Below are 23,675 nucleotides of genomic sequence, written 5' to 3'. Positions count from 1 at the left end.
AGACAGACAGACAGACAGACAGACAGACAGACAGACAGACAGACAGACAGACAGACACTTCATTAAACATTTCATTCTGAGAAATAGGTATATTATAAAAGCTATAGAAAGGATCTAATTTAATATTTACATTGATATTTCTAGCACATAAAGGGATTTTTATTGAAGGAATATCCATACACAAACAAGTTGATTACACCTACTGCATTTCCATTTATTACTAAGTAATTAAACTTTATTGCTGCATCAACAGGAGTTTATGTTTATACACATTTTTATTATACTACTGGAAGTGAATAAATTAGTCTCTGTATGTAAACATAAAAGTCTATCTAATGTACAAATGGATTTCTCTTGTGTTCAGAAATTGTTCTCTCGGCAAACTGGGCCTCTTCAATTCTAACTGTGGTACAAAATTTTGTCCAAGTACAAGTAAGGGCAATGTCATTAACGCCTGTCTGCAATTCATGATGGTAGGAGCATTGAGAATGGGTAGTGTCTTCTATCCTTGTCACCATGGTATGAATTTGACTAAATGTGTCTCCTAAGCAACGAAATTAACATTTGACTCTACAGAGTAACCTTCACCATTGTTCAACAGCAAGAAGTACAGTATGTAGATATGGTATAGCAATGTGCACGTATACAGATTTCTGTGCATGTGATGAGATGATTACCGTATTTTTCAGAGTATAAGATGCACCTTTTTCCTCCCTAAAAGAAGCTGGAAATTTGGGTGTGTCTTATACTTTGAATGTAGCTTTTTTTAAAAAGCTTTTTTCCCCCAGCCCTAACTAGCTGCTAACTATCTTCCCAACTCTTACTTTGCAGGCTCTTTCATTGTTTCTCTCTGTGAATAATGTTTTCCAAGCCCTAAGTCTTTGCAGGTTTTTTTTTTCATTGCTCTACTTGCTCTGAATAAGTTTCTTTCCAGCCCTAACAAGGTGCTAAGGATAGTTCCAGCTCTTAGTGGCTTGCAGGCTCTTTCGTTGTTACTTTCTCCAGATAAGTTTTTTTTAAAGTCCTAACCAGGGAATAAAATAATGTGCTGAACCTGACCAGACTAAGACGCTAGCCGGGTGAATATCTGGTAGGCAGATTTTTTTCCTCTATTTTCCTCTCCGAAAAATACAGAGTATAATGCAAATATTTTGTAATATTTGCATTACAAAAAGTAAAGTGCTCAGTGCCACTTTCTTAGAAAGAGCCTTAGAGTAGAAAAATAAAAAAAGAAATTTTATGAGAAAAGAGGCAGAAAAAGAGGAAAAGAAATGAAATGTGATAAAAAAATATTGTAAATAATTATTTCATGTTTTATTTAAAACACATTAACCATCTTATATCAACTCTGGGTGGCTTCCAAAGAGCAATAGCAATTCATATTAAATACAGAATTGGGAAGTTCTGTACTTCTAAAAAGACACAATTTAATCCCCGTTAACTTGTCATATAAAAAGCTAGAGGAGAAGAGGAAGTAGCCCCCAAATAAGAAATCTATGGTTATTAGGGTTGTGGGAACAAAAAATTAAATTATATCATCATCATCCTCTTTTAACGACTCCATAATCCCTTGCACGATGGAGTCTGGGCAACTAAATGGAGCTAGCAGTGTGTTTATTGGCCAGATGCCCTTCCTGTCACCAATGCGGAGTTTTGTTAAACAGATGTATTCTCATTGTTCTCATTTGATCCTCTACCTAGGATCAAACTCACAGCTTCCTGATTGTGAGGCGAGAGCTCCACTTCTAGGCAGCAACACCATTCCAAAAAATTAAACTATATGTATCCCAAAATAAACTCTGAAGAAAGGATGCCAGCTCTGATTAATAAACCTAAATTTATCATAGCACACTCAAAGCTCTGACGTGTTCTTCATCTGTTTAGGACTGCAAGTTCTCATGATTTTGAAAGAGACAAAACAACTGCAGAAAGCTTAATGTATACAAAAATATGGGAAAATAATACAATGAATACTTTGGGTTATAAAGTTGACTGAACTTGCAGAAATAGAGATGTTGACCAGTTTGACCATGAGGAAAGAATGACATTTTAAAAAAAGAAATTAGAAACTTTATGTGGACTTTTTGTTGGGGGAGGGAGCCTGAATTAATATTTGGGGATTAAAAAGGGCTAAAGAGGATGGGGAAAATAATTGATTGATAATTATATTTGTAAGATGAGCAAATGCTTTTTTGAATACTTTTGCAGGTCCTAAAGAGCAAATTGAGATACGAAAAGTTTCAGGATTGAAATTAGGATGTAAAAAAATGAAATATTTAGGAGTTTAGTTATTTAAAAATCCTAATAAAATTGCGAAGGTTAACTATAACTCAATATGGAAGAGAATTCAAAAGCAGATAAAAAACTGGAAGAAAAAAAGGTTGAGAAGAATGGCAAAGATTAGAGCTCTTAAAATGATGATTATTCCAAAAATGATGTATTTATTTCAGCTTTTACCAGGTACCTTTCCAGGGGCAAAATTGAGGGAATGGGATAGTAAACTAAATTTTTGGATTGAAGGAAATAAAAGACCTAGAATAAGGAAAAGATGGCTGTTTGCTAATGAGAAAGAGGGGGTGTGGGGGAGCCCGAGCTTAGAGTTATATAGGGAAGCATTCCAAATAGAAAGATTAATTGAACTACAGTTATTGGGGGGGGGGGGAGTGGGGGAAATTGGAAAAGGAAATCAATAATATAAATAATAAGGAGTTATTATTTAAAAAATGGAGTAAAATAGAAATTAATAATTTAACCGATCCTCTGAAAGCAGTTTTAGAAATATGGTTAAAATGGCAGGGGAAATTGGGAATTAGAAACTCAAAATTATCAATGTTATATGTATTGAATACAAATAATGACGTTAACTTAAGCAGAATTATAAAAGAATTAAATTGTAAAGGGATAATGAGAATATAACAATTATATGAGAAGGACGAATACTTTTGCAGTATTGTATCAAAAAAAAAATCCAATAGAAATATATATTTAAAAAGAGAGAGAGAAACCATGCACCGGCGTTTTGCTTTCAAAGGAGGATGCAGAAAGACTGCAGAAGATTCCCCATGGATAGTTGGTCCTACTGAACTTAAAAAAAAAGATTGAATCACCAATGCATATATCAAATTAAATTAACATATACTTACTTGCATGGTGGCCCTTCACACCAGTCTTCTTCTCTGTGTTTTTTCTCACTCCAAGGAACAATCTCAAGCGCATTTTCTTTGTAGCTGTGGCAAATATAAAAACAAAAGAGACCCCAACTTACAACAGTTCAATTAGTGACCGCTTAAAGTCACAGCGGCCATGAAAAAAGTGTCTGGATATTTGTTTTTCACACATACAACTGTTGCAATATCCCCAAGGTCACATGATCAAAATTTGGGTGCTTGGCAACTGACTCATATTTATGATTATTACAGTGTCCCGAGATCATGTGATTACCTTTTGCAACCTTCTGAGAAGCAAAATCAATGGGGAAGCCAGATTCATTTAACAACCATGTTGCTAACTTAACAGCTGCAGTGATTCATTAACCAATTGTGGTTAGAAAGGTCATAAAATGGGGTAAAAATCACTGAACTTAGCAACATAAATGTTGGGCTCAATTGTGGTTGTAAGTTGAGGACTACCTATATGCAATGTGTTAAAAAAATCTAATCTAATGAAATGCATAGTTCTACTTTTGGAAAACATACCCACACCAAACCGCACCGGTAGGAACACACCCCTGTTGTGATCACACCATAAGAACATTAAGGAAATTTGTGTTTTCAAATCATGTTTTAACTACTAGCAAATGTCTGGACAAGTCCTTGCTGTTTTCCTAGCAAAGTTTTTCAGAAGTGGTTTGTCCTTGTCTCCTTCCTAGGGCTGAGAAAGAGTGACTGGCTTAAAGTCATCCAGCTGGCTTTATGTCTCAGGTGGGACTAGAATTCACATCTCCTAGTTTCTAGCCTTAATCACATTATGGCAGCTGGAAAACTTTTCTTTAATTACATACATACATACATACATACATACATACATACATACATACATACATTAATAAATAAATTAAAAAACCACCATCATCCCCACCACCCATCCAAAAAGGAGGGGGGGATGGAGGAAAAGGGGAAAAAAGGACTACAGTATGGGGAGACATAGTAGAAATATATAAAATCATGCATGGCACAGATAACATGGAGAGGCTTTTTTTCTTCTTCCAATCTGGCAATATTAGAACTTTACACCATCTATTGAAATTAAATACAAGGACCTTTGGGACAGATAGACAAGAAGTAATACTGTTAACAATGTTTCAATTGTGAGATGTGCTACTGGAAGCTAGTTAGACAGATTTTAGAGAAATTTATTACCTTCTCAGTTACAAACAGGCTGACTTAAATCCTCTTTGTATGGGATAATTATACAATGGAGCTACTGCTGTGTGCTTATCCAACGTAACCTATTGACCACTATGTTATACTGATGCTAGACTAAATGGGCAAGGCTAGATTCTCACATTCTTATGCCACTATTTGAGAAGGACCTCTTAATAAGTTCTACTAATTAGATGTATTCATCAAAGTCTAGGCTGATTTCCAAGAGAAGACTTCACCCATGTTGCAATTCCCTGCCGTTAAGCCTAATATAAATTATATTCAAGATCAGTCAATGGGGAAAACCCTTAAGTGTTTAAGAACTAAAAAAAAAAACCCTTCTTCCTAGCCTGAGAACCATTGGTTGCCTACCTCTGTATTTATCACAAAATCTAAACTGCAGAACTTGTTTTCAATTTAGTGTTTATGACAGAAATAGGGGGCAGTCTCTGAATATGCAGGTTAGTTTACCTTAAGCACTGAATTATTATTAGAATACTGCTTTGGGATTGAAGGCCAAAAGTACAGCTAAATCAGACCCACTGAACGGCATGCAAGGATGGGGCAGGCTTGAATAAAAACTAAATTTGAATTAAGTAAAAGAAAAGAAAATTAACTCAAAATGATTATTTCCCACACAATTAATAAACTCCTCCTCCTACTGGATTAAAAATTATTATTCGGCAATTATTAGTTGAGAAAGCAAGTAGCCCTCTGGTCTAAAGATTTGCACCCCTGCATTGAATGGATATTTGCATTTAAACTGCAAGGATTTTAATATGCCAGTAGGGATGGCATATTAAAATAATTAAATCAAAACTGGCATCAAGGGAGAATTTAACCTTTTCCTTGCTTAAGGAAAGATGATAATTTTCTTTGCTTTGGGAGTAGCCTCTGGGTATTACATTTTTCCCACCAAACTTTCCTTAGTTAAATTGCTTTTTCAAACAACAGTACAATAGCTTAGCGTCAAGCAAAATCTTGACACTGAAAAGAAAACAGAAACAATAAAGGGTTTTTTGAGAACTAATCTTTGACATTATCTCCTGCATTATCTTCTCTATGTTATCTTTTTAGGATTCCTACACAAAGACTGCATTTCTCAGAATTTCTAGTATAGTACAAAGTTATTACTTAACACCATTTGTAACAATCAACTACACAGTAACTATTGAGTGTTATACTTATTACAGGCCAATAAAAAAAAAACCAAACTATTGGTCTGGGATTTAAATTCCTGATTTCTGTTTCTGAAAAGATGACTCAGGCACCCTAAGGGACAGGCTATTGCAGAATAATCTGTTCCAAATACGGTAAGTTATAGCTAAGATTTTAAGTCAAGGTCTTGCCACAGACACTATTCATAACAACACAGACCCCCCCCCAAAAAAAAATATATATGAAGGAACGGTTACTTGGACTCCTGCTTCAGTGATTTAATGATATTTAATAACATTTGATCTATTTGATACTTAAGTCAGTTTCTCTCTCATGTAAAGCTCATTAGCTCTGTGCCTTTGAGACTTGTCCCGGGGATGTGTTTCCAATCTGTTAATAAAGTGGTTTCCAATCACAGACAGTGGGAAAAAAGGGAATGGAAATTCTTTACTTTGTGGCTTGGAAAAATAGATCCCATTTCTGTTGCTTTCTTTTCCCTACTTTATTTCTATTGAGAGAAAGAAGACTAATCAACATTGCCAGGTAACTGTAAATAAGTGTACCCTCTCTTCAGTAACAAGTAATCTGCTCTTCCCAACCAGCATCCCTCACATATTATTGAGGTGCTACTCATGAAATGCCAGGCCACCGGTGAGTCCTTCCTTAGTATTTCCTATTGCACTGAACCATCACCCTCCATTGTAGCAAGGATACATTTCACGAAACCATTTTTTTAAACAAAGATTTGTTGTTTAAACAAACATCGACCTCTAATTAAGAGACTTCTGCATGCCTCTTCCATAATACCATTGTCCTGTTCTCTACTGCCCTTTACATAGTGGGATGATATACCTCTTTAGCTTAGAACAGGTGTCAAACCTGTGATGATACATTGCCATCATGAGATGTACCACGACTGACCTTCCGTAAAATGGGGATGGGTGTGGTCAGTGCGTGAAGCATCCGGTCTGCGGGCCACGAGTGTGATACCCCTAGCTTAGAAGATTTCTTCATATCTGAGGATTCCACGCACAAGTTAGGGTTCTGAAAAGACTAGAGATTGAAAACCTAACCTATTTGTCAAAGCATATTTGTCTCAATCCTGGTAGGGCAATGAAGGATTCAGGAAAATAAAGAAATTATTGTTTCCCTTTTGTACAATGGCAGCACATTGGGGTGGAAACCGATTTACACAATGTGCTGTGAAATATTATACTTTACTCATGTATAAAACAGACAATATTCATATCTAAACATACTAATATTATCCTATGAGAAGGAAACACAGGACCAATCCTCTGGCTTATGTTCAATCCCTCTATACGACCATTAGCTTTATCAAATAACATAATAACTTGAACAAGGTATGTCTGTTTTATATGGCCTTCATTTCTGGAACTGATCCATCCCAATGTAATATACAACATATACTAATGTTGTATACTAATGTTAATTCTAATCAGGCCCTTCTATAAAGAGTTTTAATTCTTTCTGCTAATATGATGTACTTATTTTGGTTTTATCTGGAACTGACTAGATGTAAAAGATAAGAGGATGATTGTACTGTTAACATGAATAAGCTAGAAGAACAAGGTTAAGTATCTTATGAATATTATTACAGAACAGATGAAGCTTAACCAAAATTGATACGTCTCCTTTTACTCTTAATAAATGAACCTTAATATATAGAGGTCTAGAAATCACATAGCACCATGATGGTGAATCTGTGGCACATGTGCCAAAAGTGATATGCAGAGCCATGGTGTCTGGCATGCGCTATGTCGCTCATTCCACTTCCAGGTTTGTGGTACGCATATGTGCGCAACAATAAGTTGGCCTTTGTGCATACAGCAGTGCCAGAAACTGGAAGAGTTGGTCTTCCATTTTCCAGTGTGGGCATGGGTGTTACCCAGCTGACTGGCATGTGTGCATGCGTAGCAGGAACCAGAAGATTTGACGGCTGGTGTGCATGCCCACACTGGAAACTAGAAGTACATTTTCCAGCATGTGCATACCCCCTGAGCAACTCCTTTTCCTTGTTGTGGACTAGATAAGCACAAAGTGCTCCAAAAAGGTTCACATCACTAACACAGCAGTAAGACGAAGCTTTACATTACAATATGGAATGTTTCACTATGACATTAAATGTCAATGAACAATTATCGTAAATGTTTCTTTCTTTTAAGTGTGGCAATATCACAAAGCTAGGCTTGGCAATGGATATACTGCACATGCAAATAGGTAATCCTTTAGATTCGTTCAATTGTATATCATTAGAGAAGCTAAAAGCATCACCATATGGCTGAATACTACATCAGAAACATTTCCTCATTAAACATGTAACAGAAGAATCACATGTATTTTTTCATTTCAAAAATTAAATGTATGTTGGAAGAGTATGTGGTAAAAATTTATAAACATACAACTGAAAAAAAGAAATATGTGATGAAAATTATAAATGTAAAGAAGGAAGATAGTACTGTAGTTCAAAGTTAGGATATCTCATTGTAGGAAAGTTGAAGGACATTAAACTTAAAATAATATGAGGCATGCCAAGGGTCTTATTTTGCCTCATTTTGCTAAATCATACACTGTGATCCACCAAGTTTTAGAAAATGAATCTTGGTTAACATTTCAGACATAGATTTTCATTGGGATGCAAAGTTAAACTGAGAGACAGATAACCAAGCAAACAGAGGTAAGGCAACCAGTACTAGATCAGCTTAGTGAATCCACAATGCTGGTTGAGGAGAGAACACTGAAAAACTGGGTCCAAGATGTACTTAACAGCAGGGGCCCTATTGTTGATAACAATTATATCCCTGGTTATTTTTAAAATAATGCTTAATTAAAGACATTGAAAAACATAGCTATTCTCATTTAATTCTATTAAAGAAAGGGTATTGAATGCATTTTTAAACAGTTACTATCTGCTTAGCCTTATATCACATATAAATGTTTTGTATGATACTTCTTTGAATTATCTTAAGCTTCTAACATTTTGCATAAAGAAATAAGAAAAATGAAACCTGTATTTGAATTTGTATTTGATTTGTATAAAAGATGCTTTGCCATTTAAGCACAATGATTAAGGCAGAAAAAAAGCCTTTTCTCTAATAAAATTCTCCAGAGTTCATCTTTTAACCAAGGCAAGAGAGCGTCAGGCCAAAGTAAACTCACATTATTGACCATTACATTTATACACCAACAGATGCCAGGCTCTTCACTCTCTGTAACTAAGTGAAGACTTTTAAAATGAACCATTTATAATGTGTTTTCTCCTCCCTGAAAAGAGATAATTTTATAGCCTCTCCTAGAGGGTTTCAAGCTTCAAATAGCCAAGGAATTCATATCAGCACACTGCTAGTAAAGAGAAAATTATGCTGCCTAAAATTAAGCGCAATATTCTAAAATGCTATCTAGGGAGTATTTCAAAGAGTAGATTAAATGCACCTCAGGCATTTGAATTCTATAAAAAGTCTCCAAGACACCGGAAAATCTTTCATTGTGACTATTTATTTATGGTTTCCATTAGATATTTTGTAAGGGTTTTTTTTTTTAATGTCATCATTGGGGTAAAGAACTCTTTGGCAGTAAAAACTGAATGCTTACAATTGGTTCCTATAAACTAGATATATTGTTACACCAATGGCAAGAACGTGCAAACATTTTTGAGCCTTCAACATACGGTAGAACAGAAAACAAGCCTATTATAACAAGTGTTTGTACGTTTATGAATAGTCTTATATGTTATTTTACATTCAACATATAATATCAATACATGTAAGTACATATACATATTATGTAAAAATTGTATACTGCATTCCAGGGATAGAAAATAGCATATACATGTGATGGCCTGGATCCAAAGACTTGTACACAGGAAAAAAACTTTTGATAACTGCTTACAACACCAATAAATGTTAACTATGTTCTACCGTGGGAGAAATAAAATAGATGGGTCTGTTAAAATGTGTTTGTTACAAAGACTTGAAAGAGATCATACAAATTTCTCTTTCACTAAAGTTGGTTGTCACTCACTTCTCATGAAAGTTAATTAGGTCAGAAGCAGACTATTTAGAAGTACAAGTAGTCCTCAACTTACAACCCAAAATTTCTGTTAAGTGAAACATTTGTTAAGTGAGTTTTGCTCCCTTTTATAAGCTTTCTTGCCACAGTTGTTAAGTGAATCACTGATAAATTAGTAACCCAGTTGTTAAATGCATTTGGCTTCCCCATTGACTTTGTTTGTCGAAAGGTAATCCACATGACCTTGGGACATAGCATTAGTCATAAATATAAACTAGTAAGTCAAAGACTACCTATAATAGTGTGTTCTGCTAAAATTAATACTTTCTGAGCCAAATCAACAAACATAATACACAGTGCATACTCTGTATGTTCCGTTTCTAATGCAATGCAAAAAAACCTTTGACTTAGACTCACATAGTAAAAGATAAAGACACCCTCAAACCAATGTTGAATCTATATGAATAAGTCCAGAGTTTTCTTGTCACAATATTTCCCACTATCTTTTTCTAGGATGGTTTGGTAACGTCTTAGAAGTTAACCAACTGCCGTGGGATTTTTTAACAGTCTTTTATCAAATTATTAAACAAGCCAATTCTGCTTTAGATTTCTTTTCAGATTAGTCCAAGTTACCCTTAAAATATGTATTCAAATTTATGTTAATAAATGAACTTTACTTAACGCTCAGTCGTAATGCTTTTTATTTACATATAAACCCAATAACTTTTAATTAGATTTATTTCCATGTATGCTTTTCAATGCATTTTTTTCCTTTGAGATAGGCAGAAATGTGAAATGCAAATAAAATAATGTTTGATTAAAAATCCCAAGAAATATAATTATATCATAAAATAAAATATCATAAAAATATGCCCCAGTGGACTATTGCAGTTGCCTTAATTTTGAGATAATTTCCTCTTATTTATTCAAATTTTATTGGCTTGTTTTTCCAACAGAATTTTTAAAACATCCTTTAACTTTTACATTTTTCTTGAAACCACCCTAAAATGTAATAAACTGAATTTGATTATCACCCCTTCTACAAAAAAACATGTTGTTTTTCTGGTTGTACAACAATTTTTTCCCTTAATTTTCCTTGCCACTTCCCCTTTTGCTTGGAAAAAATCTTCCAATCCTTCATACTAGATTTGGATGTTACAAAAAAGTTATGTTTGTGTTTGGGGGGAGAAGAGGAATAATCTAGTTTTGCACACTGTTTGCTGACAAGCACAATTTAAGACAACATACCGGTAACTCATTTTTCTACTTATTTGGGGATGGTAGATGGTATATGGCATTTCATTTCTTTAAATGAAATAACCCAGACATTTTAAACAATTTCACCAGAAACAGATTCCTCTACATTAGTCTATTTGTCCCTATAGGGAAGGTTCTGATGAAATCTTGAGCCTCTTTACAGGAAATATTGAATGACATTTATTTATCTCATCCTGAAGCAATATTCTGCAGTAAATCAGAACTATGTTTGTTGTTTCTTCTGTCTGATCAGGATCCCAATGTTTCCTCCTAGGCTGCTCAAATTTGTGCTTCTACTTATTTTTTTCTACTGTTTTCCTTTTTTCTTCAATCATGACCAATTATCAGAGATTGCCAGGAGTCCCTGAAGTTTTGGCAAGGTTTTTCAGCAGATGTTTGCTAATCTTGGTGATTGCCACTACTATCTCTCTTATTTTCTATATTTATTGTTTTTTCAATTTATTTTTGATTATATCTATTGATTTTAGGTATGTGTGTCTCTGCATTTATTTGATATGCATATTTGATGTATCTTGTGTCTTCCGGCAATAAGGCCATAATAAAGATATAAAGATATACTTGAAAGGTTCAGCTGCTGCTTCTTTCAACAATTCCTGCTGTGCAAACTTCACAAGGGGTCCCTTTGCAATTTTAATCTTAGGGAACAATTTATAAAAAAGCAACTACACAAACAAAAATATTTAAGAAGAAAGACTTCGTAAGAAGACTGAAAGACTTATAATAAGACTGAGATACTGAATGCTTTAGAGCATTTCAAGTAAAAGAAGTAAGCAAAGACATTCTTATTAAAAGAAAAAAAGAAAATTGTACCGTAGTTAAAGGATTATAAAGGGCATTTTATCAACTCTATAGAAGGACTTTCTCATCATAAGCTACAACAATCATTTCATTTGGCCAGGCATGTAGAAACATTATATAAAGATTTGAAAATCCAAAATAAGGAAGGCCTGGCTTCTATTATTCATTTCTATTGCAGCTGACTGATTTTTAGAATCTGTTAATATCACTGACTTGCACAGGACCTGACAATTATCAACAGCAGGAAGCAGACCAATTATAAGTGCGTTTTACAGGCATTTCAAATAGCAATGGCACTTATATACTGCTTCATAGTGCTTTACAGCCCACTCTAAACAGCTTATAATTCTCAGCATATTGCCCCAAACAATCTGGATCCTTATTTTACCAACCTCCGAAGGATGAATAAATCCTGAGCCGGTCAGAATCAAACTGCTTGCAGTCAGCAGAATTAGCCTGAAATATTGCATTCTAACCACTGTGCCATCACAGCAGTTTGTGGATAGTGGATAGACACCTCAATATTAAAAAGTATGAAATTTGCCTCTAACAAAATTATGACATAATTAAAAGCTTCAAGTTGACAAAAACCTGCTATCTCAGTAATTGAATCAATGCATTGTAAATGCTTAGCAAAGATTGAAACAAACATCACCACAACTACAGTCATACCTCGTCTTACGAACCTAATTGGTTCCAGGGGGAGGTTCGTAAGACAAAAGGTTCGTAAGACGAAACATTGTTTCCCATAGGAAACAATGTAAAGTCAATTAATCCGTGCAACCAAAAAAACCCCCTGCAAAACAAACGCTGCCGCCCGGCTGTCACCTTTTAAAACAGTCTGGGGGCTTCTCAGCAACCTCCCGAACGCTGAACGCCGAACCCGAACTTCCGGGTTCGGCGTTCGGGAGGCCGCCGAGAAGCCCCCAGGCTGTTTTAAAAGGTGACAGCCGGGCGGCGGGGCTTCCCAGCAGTCTCCGAACGCCGAACGTGGAAGTTCGGGTTTGGCGTTCGGCTTCGGGAAGCTGCTGGGAAGCCGCCCGGCTGTTTTAAAAGGTGACAGCCGGGCTGGGGGGCTTCCCAGCAACCTCCCGAACCCCGAACTTTTGCCGAACTTCCGGGTTCGGGGTTCGGGAGGTTGCTGGGAAGCCCCCCAGCCCGGCTGTCACCTTTTAAAACAGCCGGGCGGCTTCCCAGCAGCTTCCCGAAGCCGAACGCCAAACCCGAACTTCCGCATTCGGCGTTCGGAGACTGCTGGGAAGCCGCCCGGCTATTTTAAAAGGTGACAGCCGGGCTGGGGGGCTTCCCAGCAACCTCCCGAACCCCAAACCCGAACGTTCGGCAAAAGTTCGGGGTTCGGGAGGTTGCTGGAAAGCCCCCCAGCCCGGCTGTGACCTTTTAAAACAGCCGGGTGGCTTCCCAGCAGCTTCCCGAAGCCGAACGCCAAACCTGAACTTCCGCGTTTGGCGTTCGGAGACTGCTGGGAAGCCGCGCGGCTGTTTTAAAAGGTGACAGCCAGGCTGGGGGGCTTCCCAGCAACCTCCCGAACCGAACCCGGGGTTCAGAAAATTTTTGCCTCTTCTTACGAACTTTTTTCGAGTTACGAACCGGCGTTCGGGAGGCTGCTGGGAAGCCCCGCCGCCCGGCTGTCACCTTTTAAAACAGCTGCGCGGCTTCCCAGCAGTCTCCGAACACCGATTCGTAACTCGAAAAAAGTTCGTAAGAAGAGGCAAAATTTTTCTGAACCCCGGGTTCGTATCATGAGTTGTTCGTAAGACGAGGGGTTCGTATCTTGAGGTACCACTGTACTCTGCAAATAATCTGGTCTCTTTGTCAATAGGTTCAATACAGGGACTGATCCTGAAAGTGAAAGGAACAGAGGTTAATAATACAGTATACCAGTCCAACTGAAAACAGTCTCCAGCTCTTGCAAATACCCAGGATGCCAATTGGCTATCAATTACTTTTCTTCTCCTTTCACTTCATAATTAGCTGAATTAATTTAATAAGACACTGTATTATGGGAGTTGTTATCAGGATGAGTCAAACATCAAAAGATACAACTTAGGAAAAAACATTTGAAAGAAATTTAGTGCAGACAAGGGAGCCTATTTATGAACTGGTGCTTTAAAAATATATTTCTCTTTCACCCCTTTTCATGGCAGTCATAAATGACTTTTCAGAAAAAATACAGTTGATGGGGGAACCATTTACCTGAGATTCCTCTGTATAACTAATATATTGGCTATAATATTGCAATATTATTTTTTATGCATTGAAAACAGAAACAAAAAATTATAAGGTTTAAGCTATATGCGGTTCTATTGCTGATGAAGAGAGTGATTGTCTAGAGATGTTCTCTTAAATTCAAATGGCTATATTCCTCAGAATACATCAAAGTTTAATTTTTTTTTTAAATTACAAATGTCCCTCCAGTCTGAGTGTCTAAATACTGTACACTGTTTTATTAGTTTTTTTCAAACCTACCACAGTTTATTTAAAATGAGACTAGGTTTGAAAGGAGGGAAAATCACTCTTTTTTTTACTTCTATTAAGATCATATCATTAAAAATGCTGCCTTAAGATTAAATAATTAAAAACTAGGATTAAATACTAACAGGGATGGAAGAAAATAGTGACAAAAAGCATGACAGAATGAAATAGTCTAATATGTCATCTACAGATATTTTACCCCGAAATATTAATGTCTCATCCTGTTAGACCATCCCCCCCCTTCTCACTCTCACATTTATAAATGTTGATTTGTGTTTTGAACCAAGCAGCAGGAGACTTTTTCATCCATTAGAGGCTTATATTAATTAAGGGAACAGAAAATAAACCAAACTATATTATCTCTTATGCCAGTGGTGGGGCATGCAATTTCACATCCATTTTTAGCTCTCCTCAGGTTTGAGAGCCTTTCTAGGAGCCTGACGAGGGTGAAAATGCCCTCCCCTCCAGGGAGGCCCTCTGGAGGGAGAAAATGGCACAGGGAGGCCCTCCAGAGTGAGAAAATGGCTCATTTGCCAATTCCTTTTTTTTTTTTTTTTTGCTCTCCCCAGGCTTCAGAGCCTTTCTAGGCCTGGGAAGGGCAAAAAATGGAACTTCTGGTTAAACCGGAAATTGGCAAATGGAATGTTTCCAGTCTCTGAAAGGGGGGGGGGGCATTTTGTTCCCCCCCCCTCATGCTGCTAGAAGGGCTATAGACTTGGGAAGAGCAAAAAACGGGTATTCCCCACCCTGTCTGGAGGCTGGAAAAGGCTGTTTCCCGACTCACAGTGGGCTAAAAAGGCCCAAAAATCTGAGCTCATGTGCCCACCAATATGGCTCAGCATGCCAATTATGCAACGTGTGCCATACCATCACGGTCCTATGCTTTTCTGAAGATTTTTCAAATTTCTAAAGGAGGCTTATGAGAAAACTGTACAAAGATTTATCTCTGGAAATTGCATTACTCCTTTCACTAGACTAAAAAGGCATGAAGGAAAATTTGGACAGATTTTATTACTACCTTCTCTATCTATACTCTTCTTAATACTACAAGAGTACTGTTAGATTGGCTTGTCCCTGTCCTGACAGAATCACGATGAGGCTTGACTTTTAAACAGACATGTTTATTTCTTCAGTTCAGCACCATGGATAATAGCTCTGTAACGGACAGCAGCCAGGCTTCTGACAGCTCCCCTTTTATAGTGGAGCTGTCAGGCAGCCACCTAATCAGAACATTGTAACTTTCCATTCAAAGGCTGCTTGTGATTCAGCCAATCAGGCTCTAGCAGCAGCCTTCTTGACCCGTTGTAAGTTGAGGACTTAACAAGTATAGTCTTTTCTATGCTGCAGATAGAAATTAGTTGCAAGTAATGTAAACAGCCTGTAACCCAGAGGTCACACATGGCCCTCACCAGGCTTTTGGATCAACTGCAGAGCTCTCTTCTACAGGTTGCCCTCAACTTATAGCCACAATGGGCCCGAAATTTTGGTTGCAAGTCGTTGAGGTTGTATGCTGATGCATCCGATGACCGGACTCAAAACTGTTTTCACAATGGTTAAGTGAGTCAACAGAATTATTAAGATAATTGTATTCAATGAACTAAATTGTTGTCAATCAAATCCAACAGATCCAATTGAAGTTTTTGGCCATATTGCATGGCCCTGTGACCAGAGCACACTGCAACTAGTCATAAATGCAAGCCAGTTGGTAAATGCTCAAAATGTGATCACGTGATTTGAATGATGAATAATACGTAGCTTTTTTGAAGTCCATTATAACTTCAGGCGTATACATTTATTTATTTATTTATTTTCCTGTTTACAGTAGTACCTCTAGATACGAGCTGCTCTACATGCGAGTATTTCCAGATACGAGCTAGGAGGAGAGAGACATTTCTGTTCTACTCCAGAGCTGAAATTCGGGATACGAGCCGAGTGTCCACTAGGTGGAGCAAGAATCCTTGCTTTTGGTTAGAATCCTTGCTTTTGGTTATCTCGGAGGGGAAAAAAGATATTTGTTCAAGAATACGAGTTGCCTCGAGATACAAGCTCCCTTATGGAATGAATTATGCTCGTATCTAGGGGTACTACTGTATTTATTTATTTTCCATCTCACTAAGACAATGACTCTGGTTGGATCAGTTTGAAATGGAATTTTCTGAAAAAACAACAGTCGGTTGATTTCTAAAGACAGCTTCTGGAAATGGACAAAACCCCAAGTTAAGAGAAGCCCAAACCAATATCTGCTAGACAGTATTTATCTCTTCCCCTGCATTTAGTTTATGAGACTCCATCTCTCACCTGTATCTCTATAACAGTATTTTCTGGGACAGAGAGGACCTCAAGAGAAAGGAATAATGGAAAATAGTCACGTCACATCTAAAAGCATAACTATTATTTTATGCATGAGAAGAAGCATTTTCACACTGCACTAAAATTTGAAAGAGCTTCCTTAACATGGCACAATAAAGACAAAGTAGCAGCCACATTATCACCCCAGAAACAGCCAAATGCTTTATCTGAGAAATGAACCATATAAAATGGTGATTTGATTAAGTTGCTAATAGGCTTTACATTTTGCTAAGAAAAAAGTTAAGTCACTTTGCGTGTGTGAAGGAGAGAGAGAGAGAAAGGGGGGGGGGAGAGATGTTTTTTAAATGTCTCAAATTTTAAAAAATTGCAACACATGAAAAATCACAATATGACTTAGGTACTATAAAAAAAAGTCTTATAATTTAGAGTATCAAATGCCATTTCCTTTATCTTTTTTAAAAAAAATTGAAAGAAAAGAGTAAAAAGACAGCTTTTATTTTGAACTATGACAAGCACTAAAAATTACAAGATATTGTATCTAGAATTAGGTACCAGTAAATACATCATGTCAGCTTCAAATATATTCATTCTTTTTAAGGTCCTCTCAACAAAAGTTGCTTTTTTTTAAATGGAGCTCTAATTCAACGAACTATTAAAACTATTAAACACCCAAAACTGTTGAATGTAAGAACGTATGATTTTTCCTCATTACTGCTACATAGTGAAATATGTGTTTCAGATTTTGCAAATTTATTAGATTTTGATTCTAATAATTAGAAACTGTCTGCTTACAAATAGCTTTCTACCCTAACTATTCTTTTTAGAGAAAGAAATCAACTAGTATTACATCATCAGTCTCAATGGAGATTCTCAGTCATCTAGGTCACAGTTGAAATGTATGTATTAGGGATCTCTCCTAAGCAGCACATGCAGCTCATATTTTAAACAAAGTTATTGGTCAGGAATTCTGCTAGATTTATTAAACTGAAATCTCTGAATTTAAAAAATGAAATGTATAATTTTTCACTGATATGTAGAGAGCAAGTATACACTCACCAAGCTTCAGGCAGCAAACAAGAATATTCATGTGGGGAGGTAGTTTCAGGAAAGTTGGAGAGAATTGGCAGCCGATACGGAAGCAGATCTGATCCATGATATGTAAATAAAATCTCCAAGCCTCTTACATTACTTTCCTAGACATAAAGAACATATAAAGTTCTGCTTTAATATTCAGGAAAAAATATACATTCTGCTTTAAAAAAAACTGAACACGAAATTAATGGGAAGGTAAGTGCTCTTAAGTAGAGGTACAACTGTACATATAAACAAATGTATATTGACAGGGACTTCCGGTCTGGCTCGGGACCGCAGCGGAGTCTCTCGGGCAGGGCTCTGCCCCGAGACTGCTTTCACTCCTCCAGAGGTCGCCGGTTGCGATCGGATCGAGTCCGGATGGCTCGATCCTAGAACAGGGGGCTTCCCTCCGTCCGAGGAGCTCTCGCCGAAGCTCCGGAGACAGCGGTCTGCCCTACAGCTCTGGACCAGGGAGAACCGATCCTCTGCTCCTAAGAGGATACGGCCATTGCGATCCCCCCAAACCAACGGGAAGCAAGAAAAGAGCATCGAAAGTAAAGATTTTTAAATCGTTACAGTGTGAAAGAAGAATACAAAGAAAAAGAAAAAATCAAGGTAAATTTTTTTCCTATTTGTTCCATGCTAAAATAGAAGATCGGATTATAAAGAAAGTTGAAAGTAAAAGTGTCTCTAACAAGGCGAAGGAGAAAGTTATTTGAAAACTTGTATCCAAGCGCAAATTGGCAGCTGGATCTAATTTTTTTCTACTTTCACTTCCCGTATTAAATTTGAACTTGAACCTTTGAACGTTTAAAATCAGAGAAAATTAACTGTACAACATTTGATATGAGATTATGAATGATCTAACCCAGTGGTCCCCAACGTTTTTTCTACCAGGGACCAGTTTCAGCAAGGCAATTTTTCTATGGCCCGGTGGGGGCGGAAAGGGGTGTGGTTGGGGGCGGGATTAAGCATGGGGGTGCTGGTCCTTCCCGCCCCTCTTTCCCGCCATCGCCCTGTGGCCGGCAGAACCTACCTCCCAAACCCTCTTGCCCGGCGGCAGGTGAAGCGCTGGAGGGAGGGGGTCAGGCCGGCCCTCCTGCCTCCCCCCCCAGCCAAAAACACAAAGGCGTGCCACGGCAGAAGCCAAAAGAGGCTTGAGCCTCCCGGTCCTTCCCGCCCCTCTGTCCCGTCCATCGCCCTGTGGCCGGCAGAACCTGCCTCCCGAGGCCTCTTTCCCAGCGGGAGATGAAGCACTGGAGGGAGGGGGCAGCGGCAGGAGGACTGGCAGCTGCTGACTCCACGGACCGGTGCAACATGCCCCGCGGCCCGGTACTGGTCCGCGGCCCGGTGGTTGGGGACCCCTGATCTAACCTGCAAAGTGGAATAAAATTTAATAATTTTTGGAATTCCTGAACCTTTGGAAAACTTCAAATATTAAATTCCGGGCTCTACTTTTGATAGCGGAAGGACTAAAAATGTATTTGCTCTAATCTTTAATTTTTAAGAACGAAATGAAATAAATCAGCAACTTCAAAATAAATGAAAAGCGAATGGAACTGACAGATCAAAGCTAAAAAGAACCTTTTCTTTTCTGGATTGCCTGTGTTTGGACCTTTACATTTGGATTACTTGACGTTTCATTGGACTCGCAGCGGAGAGACAGTTTGCATCGTCTTGGGCTGTGAAATAAGATCTACTCCATTTTTAAAACTACATATTAGACTGAACTTTGACTGAACAATCTGCGAAGGTACAAATTATAACAAGATTTAAATTTTATTGGTATTGTTGGACTAACGAGACTTTGTCAAACACTTAATAAAACTACTTTAAAAATCGACCAGACCTTCAATCAACAAGGACCGGGTTTTTTTTCTGTAAGACCAAAATAAGCATTTTGTATTTTGTTCTCTAATTTTCATTGTGTTAAATCTTTTTGGTAAAAGAAAAATAGTTCATAACAAATGCATTGCTAATCATCCTTGGTTTCCTGCTCCCCTCTAGTGACACTCCCTATTTCCTTTCTGAGATCGCTTTCTAGAATCCCTTCCTCCTCCTTACTTTCGTTTTTCCTTTTTTAAATTTTTCATTGCTATCTCTGTATTTTTTCCTTTCTTTCTCCTTCTTTCTTTCGCATTTTATACTCTCCTACTTTAAATTGTTTTATCTCCTTTTTTTATTTCTTTTTTACTTTGAAAAATAGTTGTAACAGAAAATTCGCTTAAATAATATTGATTATATATTGAATTTAGAGTATTAAGATATTTGATTATAAATTGTATTGACATTCCTGCTATATTAACAGTGATATTTTTTCTTGTTTGAGACATTCTAGTGAAAAAATTTGGTAAGAATTGGTAAAATTAATTGAACAGGTTTGGAATTTATAGTTATTCTTTTCTTCTCACTAACGCAAAACGTAAATAAATAAAAACAAATAATCAAAGAGACAAAAATGTCGAGAACATCAACCCACACCAAAACGCTTAAAAAACAAACAGCAACTCCGGCTGCATCGCCCCAAGGGTCACCCCATCCTTCTCCTGCACAACAAACTCTCACTGTAACTATGTTTACTAATGAGGAGAAAGAGAAACCACAGCAGCCCACCATGGCAACAATTCAAGAGACTTTAAATGCAATGAAAGACCTTATGCTTAAATCACAAGAAGATGCAACTCAACAAAGAGAAGCTATAAAATCAGAAGTAGCTGAATTAAAATCAGAAGTAGCTGAATTAAAGGTAGACACAGGAGAGATGAAGGAACAGATGAAGGAAATCCAGCAAACTTTGCAAGAAAGTGAAGACAGAGTGAAAACAGTAGAAGAAAAGACTGATAAAATGGAGAAGAGAATGGACTATTTTGAAGGTAGATCTGACTCAAAATACAGAAGATATGATGAATCAATCACACATCTCGAAATGCAACGTGCGTCGTATGGGCTACGATTTCAAAATATAATAGAAGAAAAAGATGAAGACTTACAGACAACCATGGCTGAAACTATTGGAGGAATCCTTCAGGTGGATCCCATGGAAATAAAGAAAGAAATCAATGAAGCTTTCAGAATTTCAAATAGCTACATACGTCGACACAATCTTCCGAGAGAAATTCATATCAAATTTGTGAGAAAAACTCTGAGAGATGATATACTACACTGGGCACGAACTGGAAAATTACAACATAAAGGAAAAGAAGTAAAAATACTAAAACAAGTTCCAAGAAGCGTCAGAGAAACCAGAAGAGATTACCACTTCCTGACTAGGATTTTGATTAAACAAAACATAACTTTCCGTTGACTAATTCCACAAGGACTATCATTAACTTGGCAATCTCAAAGATACAAGTTAGAAAATGTGGGATCAAGCAAGAGACTTTTTCGAAAACAGTGGAATATGCCAACCAGAACAATTAACAAAGGAACTGACAGAACAGCAGGAAGAAGTAATGGGAGCTGTCGCCCAAGGAGAAGAGCAGGACCAAGGTGCCAGAAGAAAACAACCTCAGCGCGAAACCAAAGAGACCAAAAAATACTATAAATGACAACGTGGAAAGACTTGAAAATCTTTTCAGTAAACGTAAATGGCTTAAATGAACCAAAAAAAAAGAAAAGAAATGTTTTCCAAAATTAAAAATCAAAAAGCTCAAATTGTAATATTACAAGAAGTACATATAAAAAATAATAATCGGAAATTGTTATTAAATTCTAAAATTGGTAATATGTATGCTGCATTAGCAGACCAAAAAAAAAAAAGAGGAGTAGTGATGTATGTTGAGAATTCTATAAATTCCAAACAATTATTTGCAGATGATGAAGGTAGAATTTTGATAGTACAAGTTAATATAGATTCGAAACCTCTTGTTATTGTTTCTATATATACACCAAATGATAACCAAACGATGTTTTACCAAAAACTACATCAAAAAATAATGGAATTAAATATTGAAAATATGTTGATAATTGGAGATTTTAACGCTATTGCAAACAGACAATTAGATCATTCTGGGGGAAAGAAAAATAGTAAAAATAAAAATAAAAATTTATTACCTACTACCTTTCAAAAAATGAAAACAGAACTACTATTAAATGACATTTGGAGGGAAAGATATCCTCAAAAGAGACAGTATACCTTTTATTCTAACCCCCATAAAATTTGGACAAGAATAGATATGGTATGGGCTCCAAAAATAACAGCAGAACAAATAAAAGAAGTATAAAAATTGATGTAAACACATGGGCAGATCATAATCCTGTAGTAGTCTATATGAGAAATAATTAAAAAAAATTTAACTGGCAGATGAATAGAAATATTTTGAAAGAAAAAAAATACAAGGACTGGATTGAGAAAGAATTAAAGATATTTTTTGAAATTAATAAAAATTCAGATACTACCCCACAAAATTTGTGGGATACAACTAAAGCATACATTAGAGGACTAACGATTTCCTACACTGCAAAACAAAATAAGGAAAAAAAATTAAATATGAGCAATTAATAAATGAATTAAAACAATTAGAAATTTTATCACAACAAAATACAAAGAATAGAGAATTCAAAAAGAAAATTGACCTAGTTAAACATAAAATTAGATTAATAGAACAGAATCAAACAGTGGAAAAAATAAAAAGAGCCAAACAAAATTATTTTGAACATTCTAATAAGCCAGGAAGATGGCTCTCATATAAACTTAGGAAACAGCGACAATCAAAAATAATTAAAAAACTAGAAGATAAAGATGGAATAATAAAATATGATACAGAAGGAAAAGTAGATATAGTACAATTTTTTTTTAAGAATTATATAAAAAAGAAAATATTAGTGAAGATGAAGTCTTTAAATACTTAGAGCATACTGAATTACCACAACTAACGGAAGAACAACAGGCAAAGATGGAGGGACCAATAACAGTTGAGGAACTTCTTGCAACTATTAAAAAGCAAAAAAATAATAAAGCAACTGGACCAGATGCCATACCGGCGGAATGGTACAAAATAGAAAGTGAAACAATAATAAATAATATGTTAGAAATTTTTAATGAATGTAGACTAGATGGTAGAATTCCCAAATCATGGTTAGAATCTTTAATAACGCTAATTCACAAACCAGGAACACCAAAAGAAAAAATTAAAAATTACAGACCTATATCTTTATTGAATGTTGATTATAAAATATTCACCGCAATATACGCAGACAGATTAAAAAGTATTTTAAATGGGATAATTCACCAAGATCAGAATGGCTTTTACCAGGTAGACAGATTAAAAATAATCTCAGAATGATTATTAATACATTAGAATATTATGAACAACACCCTGAAAAAACACTATCACTAATGTTTTGAGATGCACAAAAAGCTTTTGACAATGTTAATTGGATATTCATAAAAATGCAATTGAATAAAATGAAATTTGGTCCTAAATTTGTAAATCTAATAGATGCCATATATGCAAAACAAACAACCAAAATTATATTAAATAATGAAAGACTGGAACCATTCGAAATAAACAAAGGAGTTCGACAAGGTTGTCCTATTTCCCCTTTACTATTTATCTTATCTTTAGAAACCCTATTGATAAAAATAAGAGCAGATCCAAAAATAAAAGGTTTGACTGTTGGAAAGGAGACATATAAAGTACAAGCTTTTGCAGATGATCTGACATTTATAACTGAAGATCCGACAACAACAGTTCCAGTATTAATTCAGACAATAGAACAATATGGAAAGGTAACAGGCCTAAAAATAAATAAGAGCAAAACACAATTTATAACAAAAAATATGAGTAAAATACAGGAAAGAAAATTGGAATACATTTCCGGCATACAAATAGTCAAAAAGGTTAAATACCTAGGAATATGGATAGCATCTAAAACAATAACACTAAAAAATGACAATTACACAAAATTAATGATGGAAATTAAAAAAGATTTAGAAATTTGGAATAGTCTAAAAATATCCTTTTTGGGAAGAATTGCCACAATCAAGATGAATATCTTACCCAAAATTTTATTTTTGTTTCAGGTGATCCCAATAAATCCAGGGGGAAATTTCTTTAAAAATTTAACTATGACAGTAAAAAAAAATTTATGGCAGGGAAAAAAGGCAAGAATAAAGATAAATATCTTGGAAGATATTAAAGAAAGGGGAGGATTTGCACTCCCTAACTGGAA

The 23,675-nt window shown here is 36.1% G+C and overlaps 1 protein-coding gene across 1 annotated transcript in view; it reads right to left on the bottom strand.

Moving 5' to 3' along the window:
* The window catches only part of NBAS (NBAS subunit of NRZ tethering complex), a 194,249-nt gene that overhangs the window by 123,517 nt on the left and 47,057 nt on the right, over positions 1 to 23,675 (bottom strand). The window contains exons 21-22 of the mRNA XM_070732857.1: positions 17,484 to 17,620; positions 3,144 to 3,227 (exon numbers count right to left, since the gene is read on the bottom strand). Of these exons, the coding sequence (XP_070588958.1) occupies positions 3,144 to 3,227; positions 17,484 to 17,620 (221 nt within the window). The remainder of the gene's footprint in view (positions 1 to 3,143; positions 3,228 to 17,483; positions 17,621 to 23,675) is intronic.

The sequence above is a fragment of the Erythrolamprus reginae genome, chromosome 1 (assembly GCF_031021105.1).
Source record: "Erythrolamprus reginae isolate rEryReg1 chromosome 1, rEryReg1.hap1, whole genome shotgun sequence".
Classification (NCBI taxonomy): Eukaryota; Metazoa; Chordata; class Lepidosauria; order Squamata; family Dipsadidae; genus Erythrolamprus; species Erythrolamprus reginae.
Note: the sequence above shows the minus strand (reverse complement) of the source record. Positions and strands in the feature narration are given on the sequence as shown.